Genomic DNA, 13,643 nt, shown 5'->3' on the forward strand with positions numbered 1-13,643 from the left:
CCCCCCTGCCATTCATTTTTTACATTTTTATGTTTAAGAAATTCGGTGTTATCCCCTGGTATATGTAAGACAATAAATGAAAATCCCTACCGTTATCGTTGAGGCCACATTTTCCTCCAAGACTTGCTGGCTTTAACTGAATTTTATTTCTAATGTGAAATAGGTCTTTTCTTGCTAAAAGTGCAGGTTGGTTACTAGGTACAAATTTATTTATCAGTGTTACACCAGTAACAACAAAAAGGGCTCTTCCAAAACTTGGGGGAAAATGTCAGGGCTTCAGGATTTTCAAACAGTCTCCACAGTTCTTGTGACGATTTCATTTAGGCGGACTATGGCCACAGGGCATAGCGCTTGACGTCATCCACCAAGAACGATCTCACACACACGAAAAGTCCTCAATGCACGCATACCTCTTCGTTGAGTCAAACTGCCCTTCCCTCTTAGCTCTGGAATCCAGATCTTTTTTTTCGATAAAATCTGGACATTATGCCCTGTGAATAAAAGCTTACATTCTGTCTTTGCTAGTAGAAAAACGGGAAAAATGGAACCTCAACGTGGCAAAATAGAGCGATGCAAATACGAGCTGGTAATATTACCAACGAGGGTTAGCAAAACATACAAAGGATCTGAGCGCAAAGAAAGTAAGGACTAGTGATTGCAATAATAGCGACAGGTGGTGTGGGAAGGAGAACGTTTGCAACCTGAAGCGCTGTAGTATTACTAGTATTATAGGCAGCACTGCAAGGGAAGAAGCGGGTGAGAGAGATTAGGCTTCGGGCTCCTCTTCTCGTCCTTAGCTATCTCGGTCCGGAGCTATTACATTCGCGACGCAGAGTCTACACCGCTGCTCTAGTCTTGCCACCTGAAACCAAGTGCCCAACTCACCTTTCCGCGGTACCTCGAAGCCACATCGCTCCCTTCTTCGGGAACAACTCCCAGCGCGCACGCGCGGATGCTAATATTCCCCCGCCCTCACTCAAAGCGCCGAGTCCTACGCAGGCGCAGCGCCCTCGACCCGCCCCCGGCCGCGCTGCGCCGCTCCTTACAGAGCTGAGAGATCGTCCCCGCGCGTCGCGTGTTTTGGCCAGCGACTGCGTCGCGCAGTTTGACGCAACCTATTACGTCACTTCCGCCCCCCTCCCGGGAGGCGGCGCTGAGCCGGTGGCAAACCCCCGGAGGGAGCCGCAGTAGTACGACGGAAGATGGCGACGAGCGGCGGCGAAGAGGCGGCGGCAGCAGCGCCGGCACCCGGGGCTCCGGCAACAGGGGCAGACACGACCCCGGGCTGGGAGGTGGCGGTGCGGCCCCTGCTGTCCGCGTCCTATTCCGCCTTTGAGATGAAGGAGTTGCCGCAGCTGGTGGCCTCAGTCATCGAGAGGTACCGGGCGGCGGCCCCGGCGGGGCGGGCGCGAGGAGGGGGAGGGGAGGCTGTGCGGGATCATCGGGAGCCGCTTTCCCGGCCGCCCTCTGCCGCTCAGGGACCCGGTCCTAGCCGCGGCTTCGGGGCTCCTGGGCCCTGGGAGGCGAGGGCTTGTCTGGGTTTCCTTCTGCCAGCTCACGTAAATCTCTGTGCCTCAATTTCCTTCCCGAGCAAAACTTTTGAGATGGCCTTCTTGGGAGGGCGTGGCTGGAGACCCGTTCGGGAGTGGCTTTGCATCGCGCTGGTTGGGGACTGTCCCTCTGGGCTGCCCCCTGTGTTAAGGTCAGAGCACTGATGAGTTTGCATTTCTCGCCTGCACTCATACCCCTAGCCTGGGCCGGAGCGGAGCCCGGGCTTTACATTGGAGCCCTCCCAACATAATTGAATAACGGTCTCTCCGTGGTGCTGTAATCCCTGGGGGCACGTGCTGTTTCTGTGACTGAAGCCACTAGTGACCATGGGTGACTTTCAGGTTGCACTTACCGTATATTTTTACTGTGATAGGCTTTGATTAAAACCATTTCTGTGTGTTAAGTCTAAGAGGTCATCTTCCCAAAGAAGTTGTGTTCTCTTTCTCTCTCAATAAAACCTTTTTAGACTCTTTTACAGATGTTCATAGGAAGGCAGTGATGTCAGAATGCTTGCCCTTCCCTGACCTACTGCTCAGAGCAGTCTCTCGTTAGTTTAATGGCAGACATACTTTTAAAGCCAGTCTCACTTCCATTTATTTAGCCAGCCCTTACTTCAGCAACTCCCTGCAGTTGCTAACTGGGTCATTTTAGCTTGCTGCCAACAAGGATATATCTAAACGTTATCCAGAAGATTAGAAATTGCTATTTATTGCTAAAGGAAGGCCCATGGCTTGACATATTGTTTATTACAGTGCTTGTTGTTAGGTTTGTGATGCTTTGGATGAAGTTTTTTTTTTTTTTTTAAATTAAAATAGTGGTTGGCTTTGGTAACTTCACAGTTAACTTTACAGATGGATTTTTCTATCTAATTATTAAGCCAAGAATGTTCTGAGGCTGAAACTAAGTATCAAAGATATTGCTCTTAAATTATGTAGCCTCTTTTTAACTGCTCAAAACATTTAGACTAGTGGTGTTTTTCCTGGATTATACTCATCATGTTACTTACAATGGACAGTGTTCCACTGTGTTTAGAGCATTTGCTTTTATGTTTTAGTGGTCATGGGCTGAGTGGGTTATAAAGTCCTTCGTTGGCACCCTCCCATACATCTGGTATTCTGGGCCCATGCCTTTTAAACTACAATAGTTAAGCAGCTCCCTCCAACCTGTAAAAGGAGCCAAAACCAAATACATCAGACTATCAATAGGTTTGAATTTTGCCACATAAGTAATAGTAGCCTCTCCTGCACCCTGTGTTAGCTGAGATAGTCAAGTGCTGCCTGTTTGTGGACACTCGCAAGACCTCTCTTCATGCTTTAGAAAAGAGGTCCAAACTGATGGCTGTTTACTAACAAACTTTTATTGGAATGCAAAGTCCTTGAAGTCTCTGTTCTGATTTTTGTGGCTCCGTTGATTTTGAAAGCCTGTTATATGTTCTCTTCTGGCTCTCCGAGAAGAATATGATCTTAGGAAAAATTTCCAGAAGAAGCATCTGGCTTACAAGTTCTTTGCAGTTAACACAACTAAACATATTAAGTGTTCTGTGTAGCATAGAGCAGAGGTTGGCACACTTTTTCTGTAAAAGGTCAGATAGTAAATATTTGCAAGCCGGATACGCTCTGTGTAGACTAGTCAACTCTGCCGTCGTAGGAGAAAGCGGCCATACGCAATACACAAATGAATGGGCGTGGCTGTGTTCCAAAGTAGCATTTATGGACACTGAAATGTGAATTTCATATGATACTTACATGTTACAAAATAACCTTTTGATTTTTTTCTCCAGTCATTTAAAAAATGTAAAAACCATTCATTTTTTTTTTTTGGAGGGCAGTGTACTGGCCCTCATATGTGGAATCCGAACCGGGGCCCTCTGGCATCCCAAGCCAGTTCTTAACCATCGCGCCACTCTGCTGGCCCTAAAAACCATTCTTAAATATGGACTATACAAACAGGCGACTGGCTGGATTTGGCGTGCAGGCCAATGTTTGCCAACCCCTGGTTTGGAGCACAAAAAATAGTATTGGGCTATCAGTGTTGTATCTCTCATGTTTTATTTCCCTTTAAAAAAAAATACAAGGGTGTGAAAATTAAGGAAGTATGTCTCGAATATTGAGTTATGGTCACTGAGTATGGGAGCAGAGCACACTCAGGCCTGTACAGATGCCGTGGTGGGCATTGTTTGGTAGCTAATCAGGGGTTTAGGTGCCTAGGCTGCTACTTTTACGTTTGTGGTTGTGGCTCCAATCTTCTGCAGTTTCTGTGTGTCTTTCTATTGTTCTGCTTGCCATGTTTTTCTCCCTCGCCTCCAGGGACCTTCTAGTTTTCTGTTGCAGTCTGCTACTCTCTGCTTCCCTTTTTGATGTCCTGGCTTCATCATGCCATCTCTTACTTTTTATCTGGCAGCCTGCTCACCCATTGAATTCCTCCTCCCTTTTGACTGTTGGGGGTGATGACAAATGTCCTAACAGACTCCTCAGTACTCTGCCATTCTGTTTTCTGTCCCTATTCTTTCATACTTTTATAGTTGGAATTGACCTTTGGGGTTGAAGAAAAAATAAAGTAAAAAACTCCTAGATCCAGACCCTGTTAAGTTTGACTTTGTAACCAAACTGGAACAAAGGAGGAGTAAATTAGCATGGAGAAATTGGGAAGGTACTCTCAAAAGTGTCATTAGCTTTTTAAAAGAAAAAGATGTCTGATTTTACTTGTAGGGGAGTTTATTTTCATTTATATTGCCTGTTGCTAGCATGTCTTTTAGGGGTCAAGTTCAGAGTCTTTTAAAGACCATTACTTTTCCAGACCAGAAATGGAGCTAGAACTAGCTTTAATGGCACATTATTGTATGTGGGATTAACTAGTATAATTGCTGAGTGTAGCCTTATGTTTTAAGATCCTGTGGAATACACAGTTTCTTTCTAGACTCTTGTGGAAGGCGTGGTGGTGAGCTATGGCTGTGACTGGACAATCTGTCTGACTCTTTGTAAAGTACAAAAAACATGCCTCTTTCCCCTGAGCCAGTCCTTCCCAGGCTGTCCTACCTCCTTAGTGATAAGCCTCTTTGAGTCCCTGCCTCCCAGTTACTTTGATAAAATTTAGGCCAGAGAGACCTACTTGGGAAGGTGGAAGTTGTTACAACATCCCTATTAGATAATGCGCAGTCATTTCCTAAAAACCTTGAAGAGGAGAAAGGGATGCACTAACGGCAAGATCTTTTGGGTTTATGTGCTGTAGGGCATACGTTTGTGACTGACTTATAGGAAAAAGAAGCCCACCAGCAAATGATGGAGTGGAATTGTGAGATTGGTCCTGGTACTAGTTCATGCTTCCATGTCCTGGTGTCACATTCACCACAGGTTTGTCCAGAGTGTGAGGGATTATCTGAAAGCTTTCAGTTCTTTGGTTAATATGCATTAAATACTCTGACACACAGCAGATGTGCAGTAAACATATTAATAGAATTCATTCATGTATTCATTGTGCTTATTAGTTTCATGTGATTATAAGTATCATGAAACAAGAAGCATAATGGATTCTGGATTTGGGAGTTTATGATCCTGATGAGGTGAAGGGGTTTGGTGGAGTTTCCACAGTTTACTGGAAAGATATGAATAGTATGTTATCTAAAAGGGATAAGGGAGGTGAATCAGATTTCCACCTCTTTCTAATAAAGAAACTGTGGTACGTGATACATGGAGTATTACTCTGCCATGAAAAATAATGAAATCTTACCATTTGCAACAAATGGACCTAGATGGTCTGATGCTAAGTGAAATAAGTCAGACTGAGAAAGATAAATACTGTATGATCTCATATGTGCAATCTAAAGAACAGAATAAATGAGCAAACAGGGCAGGGATAGACTCATAAATAGAGAACAAACTGATTGTTGCTAGATGGGAGGGGAGTTAGGGGATGGGTGACAAAGGTGAGGGGATTGGGAAGTGCAGATTGGTAGTCACAAATTAGTCACAGGGATGTGAAATACAGTATGGGGACTATAATCAATAATCTTGTAAAGAATATGTAGGGTGTCAAATGGGTACTGGACTTATCGGGGGATCACTTCATAGATTATATAAATGCCTAACCATTGCACTATACATCTGAAACTAATATAAAATAATACTGAATGTCAACTATAATTAAGTGTATATATATAGTCCCAGGATATAAAGTACAGCATAGAGAATGTAGTCAATGGTGTTGTAATAGCTATGTACGATGTCAGATGGGTAGCAGACTTGGTGGGGTTATCACTTTGTGAGGGGCGTAAATGTCTAATCATTATGATTTTTTTTGTATAGCTGAAACTAATAATAATTTTTTAAAAAGCTAGGTATTTCCAGGGCCTACCCAGTTCTTTTTTACTTACATGTCAAAGCGGATTTCTGTGACCCGGCTGCCCAACTGCTGTTTCTCTTTGTACTCTGCATCATACTTGTTTTGTGTGGAACATGGATGCCATGTCTTTGAGCTGTTTCAGGCTCAGTGGTGCTGTGATGTTTGTCGGAAGCAGAGGGCCCAGGAAGATGGCTTGACTGCCCACAGGGGAGAGAGATTTTTAAAGCCTCCTCATTTTTCTTCCTCTGTGTTCTAGTTGCCTTCAGTTTCTTCATTCTTCCCACTTCCTACCTAACTTCTTGTTGTTTATTCCATTTTTCCATTTCTTTGCATCCTCTGGTGTCCTGGCGCCTGTCAGGTTCTTGGGGAAAGAGGGTGGGGTAAGGAAGTGTGGCAGCACATCTTTATTAGGTGACTCATGCACACTTGTTTCTTTAAAATCAAGAGATAGGACATTGTCGTTGACCACATGTCTACTGCCTCTTTCAAGCCTTTTTAAAACGAATTCCCCAGGTTTATCCTTAGTTTGCCCTAAGCACATTGTAAGTGGAGCTCAAGACCGCCATTTTCTCCCTATGCCAATGTCCATCTTTCTCCAAAGGGCCTTCTTGTTTATTGGAATAAGGCAGTGGTATTTTCCTAGGGCGGGAAGTGTAGGGTTCCTTCAATCACAGTGGGGCAGCACTGAACCAGGCAATTAAATGAGTTTCTTTCTGTGTTTGGATCTATTTCGTTATCCAACTGGGAAAGAAAGCAACAGAGTAAGTTCATCCTTGGGTGGGCAGTTTTTCCTCTTAGTTTTAGTAAACCTGTTCAGCTGAAAAACACGGGGGTAAGCAGCTCTGAACTTTTGAAATGAAGCAAAGAAGGTAAATAACTCAGTAAAATACATCAAATTACAGGGTGGAAAAACCTTAGGACAATGAATAAGAAAGTGTAAAGGTAGAAGTGAAGGAACAGCTAAGTATATGAGGTAGAAGCAGGGGGATTTAGTGGGGGGTTTGCTGCTGAAGATGATATGATCCTTCCCAACATGATGGTCACTAGAAACTTTTTGAGTGCTACTTGGTTTCCAGGTTTTTGTTTCCGCCTTTTCATTCATCTGACAAGTAGGGAGCAATGGTCAATGCTGGGCAGGAAGATCCTTGCACATCATAAGTGCTCCATAAATGTTTTTTTCTTGGTGAAGGAGTTGTTCCAAGATAAGGAGCTGATCTTTGATAAATCCCCACTTATCCTTGATAAATCCCCAAATAGCAAAGTGTTTGCAGTGCCAGACCCTTAAGTGCTGTTGGAGGTGATTCATCGGCTCACATTGGCACCTTCTGAATGTTGAACTTGTCTTTTTGGCTTCTGTGTGGATTTGGCAAGTGGATCCAGTCCTGACTGTTTACATTGTGCTTCCTAGACTGATACTTCTGGTTGGAGAACTAAGTCACTGAGGAAACTATTTAGCCACATTGTTCTGCTTTTTTCATTTATGAAGATACCTTTTAGTCTTTTCTTTGCGTCTTTGTTTCATGAATTGTGGATTCGCATCTGATTTGATAGAGAGAATGATGTAAATGTATCCAGCCTTGCCACCTACTTGGGCTCCAGCTTTTCACAGAAGAGGGCATTTATTGCCTCAGCCAAAGATCAGGGATGTGGTTAAAAATCGCTGAATTTCTTGTGATCTAGCTGTATCCTACCAGGGAGGGGTTTGGAGGGGGAGGAGACTCTGGTACCTAGTGAATTTTGGTTTTTAGTACCAATTAGATAATTTCTTCCCTTGAGTTGTTGATTGTTTTTAAGTTATTGAATTATGGGCTAGCCTCATTTGGGCTTCAGGAGGGGTTACTATAACTTGTATTCCTGCTAACAGTATTTTAAATGCTCTGGTGTACCCGCTTTTGGCTAATAACATGGTGTTATTAGCTTTTGGTCTTTGCCAGTTAATAATATAGGACAGAATGGTATCCTGTTATGTTTTTACGTGTATTTCCTTAATTCTAAGTGAGTTTGAAAATGTTTCCTGCTTGTTGGTCTTTACCACTTACTAAACCAAATATCTTGGACCAAGGTACCTAATTTTAATTCTCCTTCCAATTTTTTTTTTTTGGGTGGGGGGCACAGCTCAAAGCAGGGATTGAACTGGCAACCTTGTTGTTCAGAGCACATGCTCTAACCAGCTGAGCCACCTGGCCGCCCTCCTAATTTTAATTTTCTAAGCTTCGCTTTCCTCAGTCTTGCTTATAGGGCTGATAACAGTGCTTACCAAGTGGGGTTGCTACAAGGATTAAGGAAGATAATGCCTATACAGGGGTAAGGCACCTGACATATACTATGCACTAAATAAACCTTGGCCGAATCATTTTCTTTGCAGTGAATCAGAAATCCTGCACCACGAGAAGCAGTATGAGCCATTCTACTCGTCTTTTGTTGCACTTTCTACACACTATATTACAACAGTTTGCAGCCTCAGTAAGTATTCCCCTCTGTCGCTCCCTTCTGAGGGCTAGTGAATAGGGGATTGTGTGTCCTCTCATTAGGGTATCTGAACAAGTTGTTTCGGAATCTATTCCTAACCTGTGTACCCAGAAGTGGGGACAGTTGTCAGTGTGGTAAGGCTCCGGAGGTTCTTTACCTAGGTCAGCCAAGGGGGATTTAAAAGCTACTTGGTTTAGACACCTGCTTCATAACCCATTAAGTTAACCAGCCTAACCTTTTTAGTCAAAATCATTGAATTGATTTCACTAATGTAATTACGAGTGTGTTCATTTCTGGGGTGGTTGGGGAGACAGGTGACTACCGACCTGGGGTTAGCAGCCATTAACCAAGGTGCTATTCCTTAGTTGGTTTTGGTGAGAAAGTGAATTCTCCTTTTGTGTTCTCTGGTATATGAAATGATTTCAAATTCAGTTCTTCATCTTTTAAACTTTTCTACCCAAAAAGTGACCAAGCCCTTATTTTCCACTATTCTGAATTTTTGCATTTTCAGTTTTTAAAAAACCTTAACTCATATAGTTCTGAAGAGTTCTAATGATTTGTTTACTTAAATAGTTTCTAACGAAATAAAATGAAAGGAGGCTACAGGGTTGCTGAATAACCTTTTGGTGTCCAATGCTATTTACTATAAGCCCTGGCTACTGGTCAGAGAACCATTGCTGGCTTGAAGAAACTTTGTGTGGGGAGCCCTTTGAAAAATGAAATAAATAAAAATAAATAAAAGGCATTTAGAACCTGTGGGAAAAGAGAGGTAGTATACTCTAGTGGCTAAGAGTGTGAACTTCAGAGCTAGACTATCTGGATTTTGAGTCTAGCTGTGTGACTCTGGGCAAGTCACTTAACCTCTCTATGATTTAACTTCCTCATCTGTTAAAAAAGGAGGGAGAGCGGATAACAATAATACCGACTTCATAGAATTAATTGGTTTAGGGATTAAGTGAGCTCACATATTTGAAGTTCTTGGTACTTGCAGTAATGTATTTCCTATGATAAGTATCTTAATGTCTAGTAAATGTAAGATAAATTGACCTATAAGCAATTGATGGTTATCAGTGCCAGGATGCTTTTGTCTGCCCCTTGGGTTGTTGGTTCTGAATAATTATTATGGAATGATATTGGAAATGTTGGACATACAGAACTCAATACAGGTTTTGTTTGATGTATTGACTGTGAGGCTGAAGTGAGTTATAAAATTCTGAGGTTAAGTAAAGCTTATTACTGTCTCAGTTCCCCGGAACCAACTTCAGTCGGTGGCAGCAGCCTGTAAAGTACTGATTGAGTTTTCTCTTCTACGTCTGGAGAATCCAGATGAGGCTTGTGCTGTGTCCCAGGTGAGTGTGATGGCCCTGTTTCTGGCCCTTATTTCGAGGTAGGATTATGACCGACTAGTGGAATGATGGAGTGGGGATGGCATGGAGCAGAGGTTGGTAAACCTTTTCTGTAATAGGCCAGAGAGGAAATAATTTGCTGACCATCCAGTCCCCGTTGCAACTAGTCTCTGCCTTTGTGGTACGAAAACAGCCACCAGACAATAAGTAAATGAATGAGTGTAACTGTGGTCCAGTAAACTTTATTTACAAAAATAGGCAGTGGGCTGAATTACAGACCAGTCTCTGGTATAGAGAACTGCAGAGGCTTTTTCCAGGACCTCAAAGTTACATGCCTACAGGGCCAGGCCAGTACCATAAAATGAGTTAAGTGTGCTGGCTGAGATGGGTGAATGCCCCAGCCATGAAGTGGCTAATCACTGTTTGGCTCCAGCTCACTGTTGCCATGCAGGAATGGCAGCTCCAACACTCGTTGCTGTATCTCGTGAATTATTGAGAGAGATAAGAAATCTGGATTTGTATGTTAAACCTTCCATGTTTTAAAAAGTTAGCATTAACTCCCAATTAAAAAACAATACTGTGAGAACAGCAACAGTAAGATCAATCTGCAAGCCACATTTGATCGGAGGACCATCAGCTTGTGATTTCTGCTCAAGTGTGTTTTCCTAAGATTGCAGTGCTTGACAGGAGCCTAAATTGGTCCTGTGCCAGTTAGAAGTCCCAAAAGAGAAGGATCTTCTAAAAGACATATTTAAATTTGTTTTATTTTCAGAAACACTTGATTCTCCTCATCAAGGGCCTGTGCACTGGCTGTAGCCGACTAGACAGAACTGAAATTATCACGTTTACAGCGATGATGAAGTCGGCTAAGCTGCCACAAACAGTGAAGACACTCTCAGATGGTGAGTGTTCCTTTGCCAGACCTGGTCACATGGCCGCGGCGCTGGCCAGCTTTTTCCGGTTTTGCCATTTGGTGGCACTCTCCTCATCTCTTTTTTTTGCTTTTGTACCTTAACAGTGGAAGATCAGAAAGAGCTGGCCTCACCAGTGAGCCCAGAGCTGAGGCAGAAGGAGGTGCAGATGAATTTTTTGAACCAGCTGACGTCAGTTTTTAACCCTAGAACTATAGCCTCACCGCCCACAGGTCCACAGACTCCGGTGAGTGACTTCAGCCAGCTGGCCTCTTCCCTGTGGGGTTTGTCAACAGTAATACTAGAAGAAATATGTAACAAATGTGTTTTATATTTGTGATATAAAACGATGTACATGCCTGTGGTAGGAAAACACTGACGAATACAAACAAACAAAAGTAAAACTCACCCCAATTCCTGTTCACAGCTATCACTGTTTAGATGACTGTTCTTCTAACATTTCTCAGTGTAAATAACTATAAAGAGCATGCTTTGCATAAAAAGCATCATTCTGTGGTAGGTGTAGGATGTATATTTTTTGAAAGCTATATAGTTTCCCCCTCCTTTTTGGAAACTAGCTTGCATTTTCAAGTTATTGCGTTACATTAGAGAGGCGTTTCCCCTCATTAGCTGGGGAGTCTGAAGAGCCTCCAGGGAGCTGCCGCTTCGTGTGGACCGTTGCTTTGGTCCTGAGCTCCGGGGCAGCAGTCGACAGATATACGTCTCGATAGGCCTTTCACAGCCTTCGTTTCTCCTCAGGTGGAAGGAGAAAATGACGAGCAGCCATCCACAGATCAGGCCTCTGCTGTCAAAACCAAGAATGTGTTCATAGCGCAGAATGTGGCTAGTCTGCAGGAGCTTGGTAAGACTCCTCATCTTTGTCAGAAAGCTGCTTCCTCTTCTAGTGTCTCTGCTTTCAGAAATTCCTTCTGTGGAAAAGGATCAAAGAGCAGCCAGGCCTGTTTGTAAGGTCGAGCCTTTTCATTCACTTAGGTGGCTCAGAGAAGCTACTGCGTGTCTGTCTGAACCTGCCGTACTTCCTACGCTACATCAACCGGTTTCAGGATGCGGTGCTGGCCAATTCCTTCTTCATCATGCCTGCGACAGTGGCAGATGCCACCGCTGTTCGTAATGGGTAAGGTGCTCCAGGGTGCAGACACCTCATGTTTTAATGCTGCTCTGAAAAAGATGCACTGGTTGGTTTTCTATGGCATGCCTGCTCTCAGGTTGCAGGAGCAAGTGATTCTGAAAGACGCTTTTGTTCATCTTCTCTGTTATGTTCTAGTTTTCATTCCCTGGTGATCGATGTAACCATGGCATTGGACACCCTTTCTCTACCTGTGTTGGAACCTCTCAATCCCTCTCGTCTGCAAGATGTGACGGTCCTCAGCCTAAGTTGTCTGTATGCAGGTGAGAAGTTATTATGTCTGATTTCATTTTCTTAGTCACGCACGGGTCTGCTTTCTGCAGACCATGAGATCCTTCTGAGGACTCGGCTCTCTCCCCCTTTACTGAGCCGCTTCCCCCAAGGATCGTCTAATAGCTCATCTTGGTGAGGTGAGGTCTCAGTAGGAGTCTTGTAAATTGTCCTGTTGTTTTGCTGCTGGCATTGTGTGTTATGTGCGTATTTGATTTCATAGTTTGTGCAGATCTTCAGTGTCTCTTGGATGAAAAGCGAACTGGCAAGTGCTGTTGGGGCGGTGAGGTGAGCAATAGGTAATGCCCACCCTCAGGGAACCTCCACAGGGAGAGTGGACAGGACCTCACAGGGTAATATCCAACAGGAGATGCTGACGGCAGTAAGAGAAATAGAGAATAGCAGGGGCACACCAAGGAGGGGAGATTGAGTCTTGCTGTGGAGCAGGTTTGAGGGCGGCTTCATAGAACAGGTGGTGCTTATTTATATTGATAAATAGGACGAATATTATTCTTTGTGCTCCCACAAAACCCCCTTTCTTCCTGTTGATCGTGCTGCTCGGAAGTGGGGCCTGACAGCTGGTGTTTGCTCTCTTTTAAATTATTGTTACATTGACTTTTTAACTCAATTCACTGGTCCTTGCTTTTAAATAGCATAGTCCTGGGGTGTCTTGGAAGGTATAACAATTTGCAGTGTTTACTTGATTCTGTAAGTGAGGATTTGAACAGTCTGGAAAACCGGATCTTGGGAACACCAAGAAATTGCTGAAGTTGGTCACCTTCCTAAATTCTTTGAGCAGCTTATTTTGACCATCTGTGTACAAATAGAAATATAAAGATAAAGACACTCAGCTGGGGAAGGCAGTCTTCATGAAAGAGTTCTGTTGATGTATCTTGTAGGGCAGGTAGGATTTTATAATAGCTTGGCTACATCCCTAGGCAGAGGCAAAAACAGGACCAAAAGTATTCCCAAGTTTGGAGAACGTGCGTGTGTATGTGTGTGTTGCTTAGTGGGCATTACACAGCTGGAGAGGAAGTAGGACCCAGTCGCAGTGGGCTTAGCAGTGCTGCCTGTCCACATCCTGTGGACCGTTAGAGATTCTGAAGTGTGAGATGATCTGAGCTATATTTTAGGAAGAACATTCAAGCAGTAGCATGGGATATCTTGGTGTGGGGAAGTACGGAGGCAGGAAGATCGTTAGGAGGGATTTGCGGTCATTCAGGCATGAACGCGGTAAGGGTCTGAGCTAGAGCAGCTGCAGGGGGAGAAGCAAGCTAAGGGTGCACGTGAGAGTGTGTTCTCTCCAAGCCCATTTCCAGTGTTTATTTTCCTCTACTTTTGACCTGTGCACTTTTAAATTTGGGGTTTATTAAAATTTTCAGGGAATTTCTTGTATGTCACATGGATCTATCTCGGTATAGTTAGCAATAGGGATTACGGATTCCTTAAAAATTCTTAGTTGCATTAAAGATTCCAGGTTTGGTTTGTTGTTGAAATTTGATCACTGGGGATTTGATTTAAAGAAAGTGATTTGGCCTTGGTGTATTTCAGAAATACTAAGCGTGGGATTTTTTTTTTATAATCTTAAAAAAAAATTTTAATATTTTAAAA

General features: G+C 43.5%; 1 protein-coding gene and 1 long non-coding RNA gene across 2 annotated transcripts in view; one reads left to right on the top strand and one right to left on the bottom strand.

Annotated features, from left to right (window-relative positions):
* LOC109389392 (uncharacterized) lies at positions 1–1,030 on the bottom strand. Its single transcript, XR_002125388.1, has 2 exons — positions 886–1,030; positions 1–491 (listed from the first exon to the last, which is right to left on the bottom strand). It is a non-coding gene; the product is annotated as an uncharacterized LOC109389392 (long non-coding RNA).
* Positions 1,031–1,160: 130 nt separating this feature from the next.
* UBR4 (ubiquitin protein ligase E3 component n-recognin 4) overlaps positions 1,161–13,643 on the top strand; it is a 127,554-nt gene continuing 115,071 nt past the window's right edge. The window contains exons 1-8 of the mRNA XM_019654843.1: positions 1,161–1,378; positions 8,255–8,352; positions 9,604–9,707; positions 10,477–10,606; positions 10,723–10,862; positions 11,375–11,477; positions 11,609–11,750; positions 11,901–12,025. Coding sequence (XP_019510388.1) covers positions 1,203–1,378; positions 8,255–8,352; positions 9,604–9,707; positions 10,477–10,606; positions 10,723–10,862; positions 11,375–11,477; positions 11,609–11,750; positions 11,901–12,025 — 1,018 coding nt within the window. The 5' untranslated portion in view covers positions 1,161–1,202. The remainder of the gene's footprint in view (positions 1,379–8,254; positions 8,353–9,603; positions 9,708–10,476; positions 10,607–10,722; positions 10,863–11,374; positions 11,478–11,608; positions 11,751–11,900; positions 12,026–13,643) is intronic.

This window comes from Hipposideros armiger, unplaced genomic scaffold, assembly GCF_001890085.2.
Source record: "Hipposideros armiger isolate ML-2016 unplaced genomic scaffold, ASM189008v1 scaffold_232, whole genome shotgun sequence".
Lineage (NCBI taxonomy): Eukaryota > Metazoa > Chordata > Mammalia > Chiroptera > Hipposideridae > Hipposideros > Hipposideros armiger.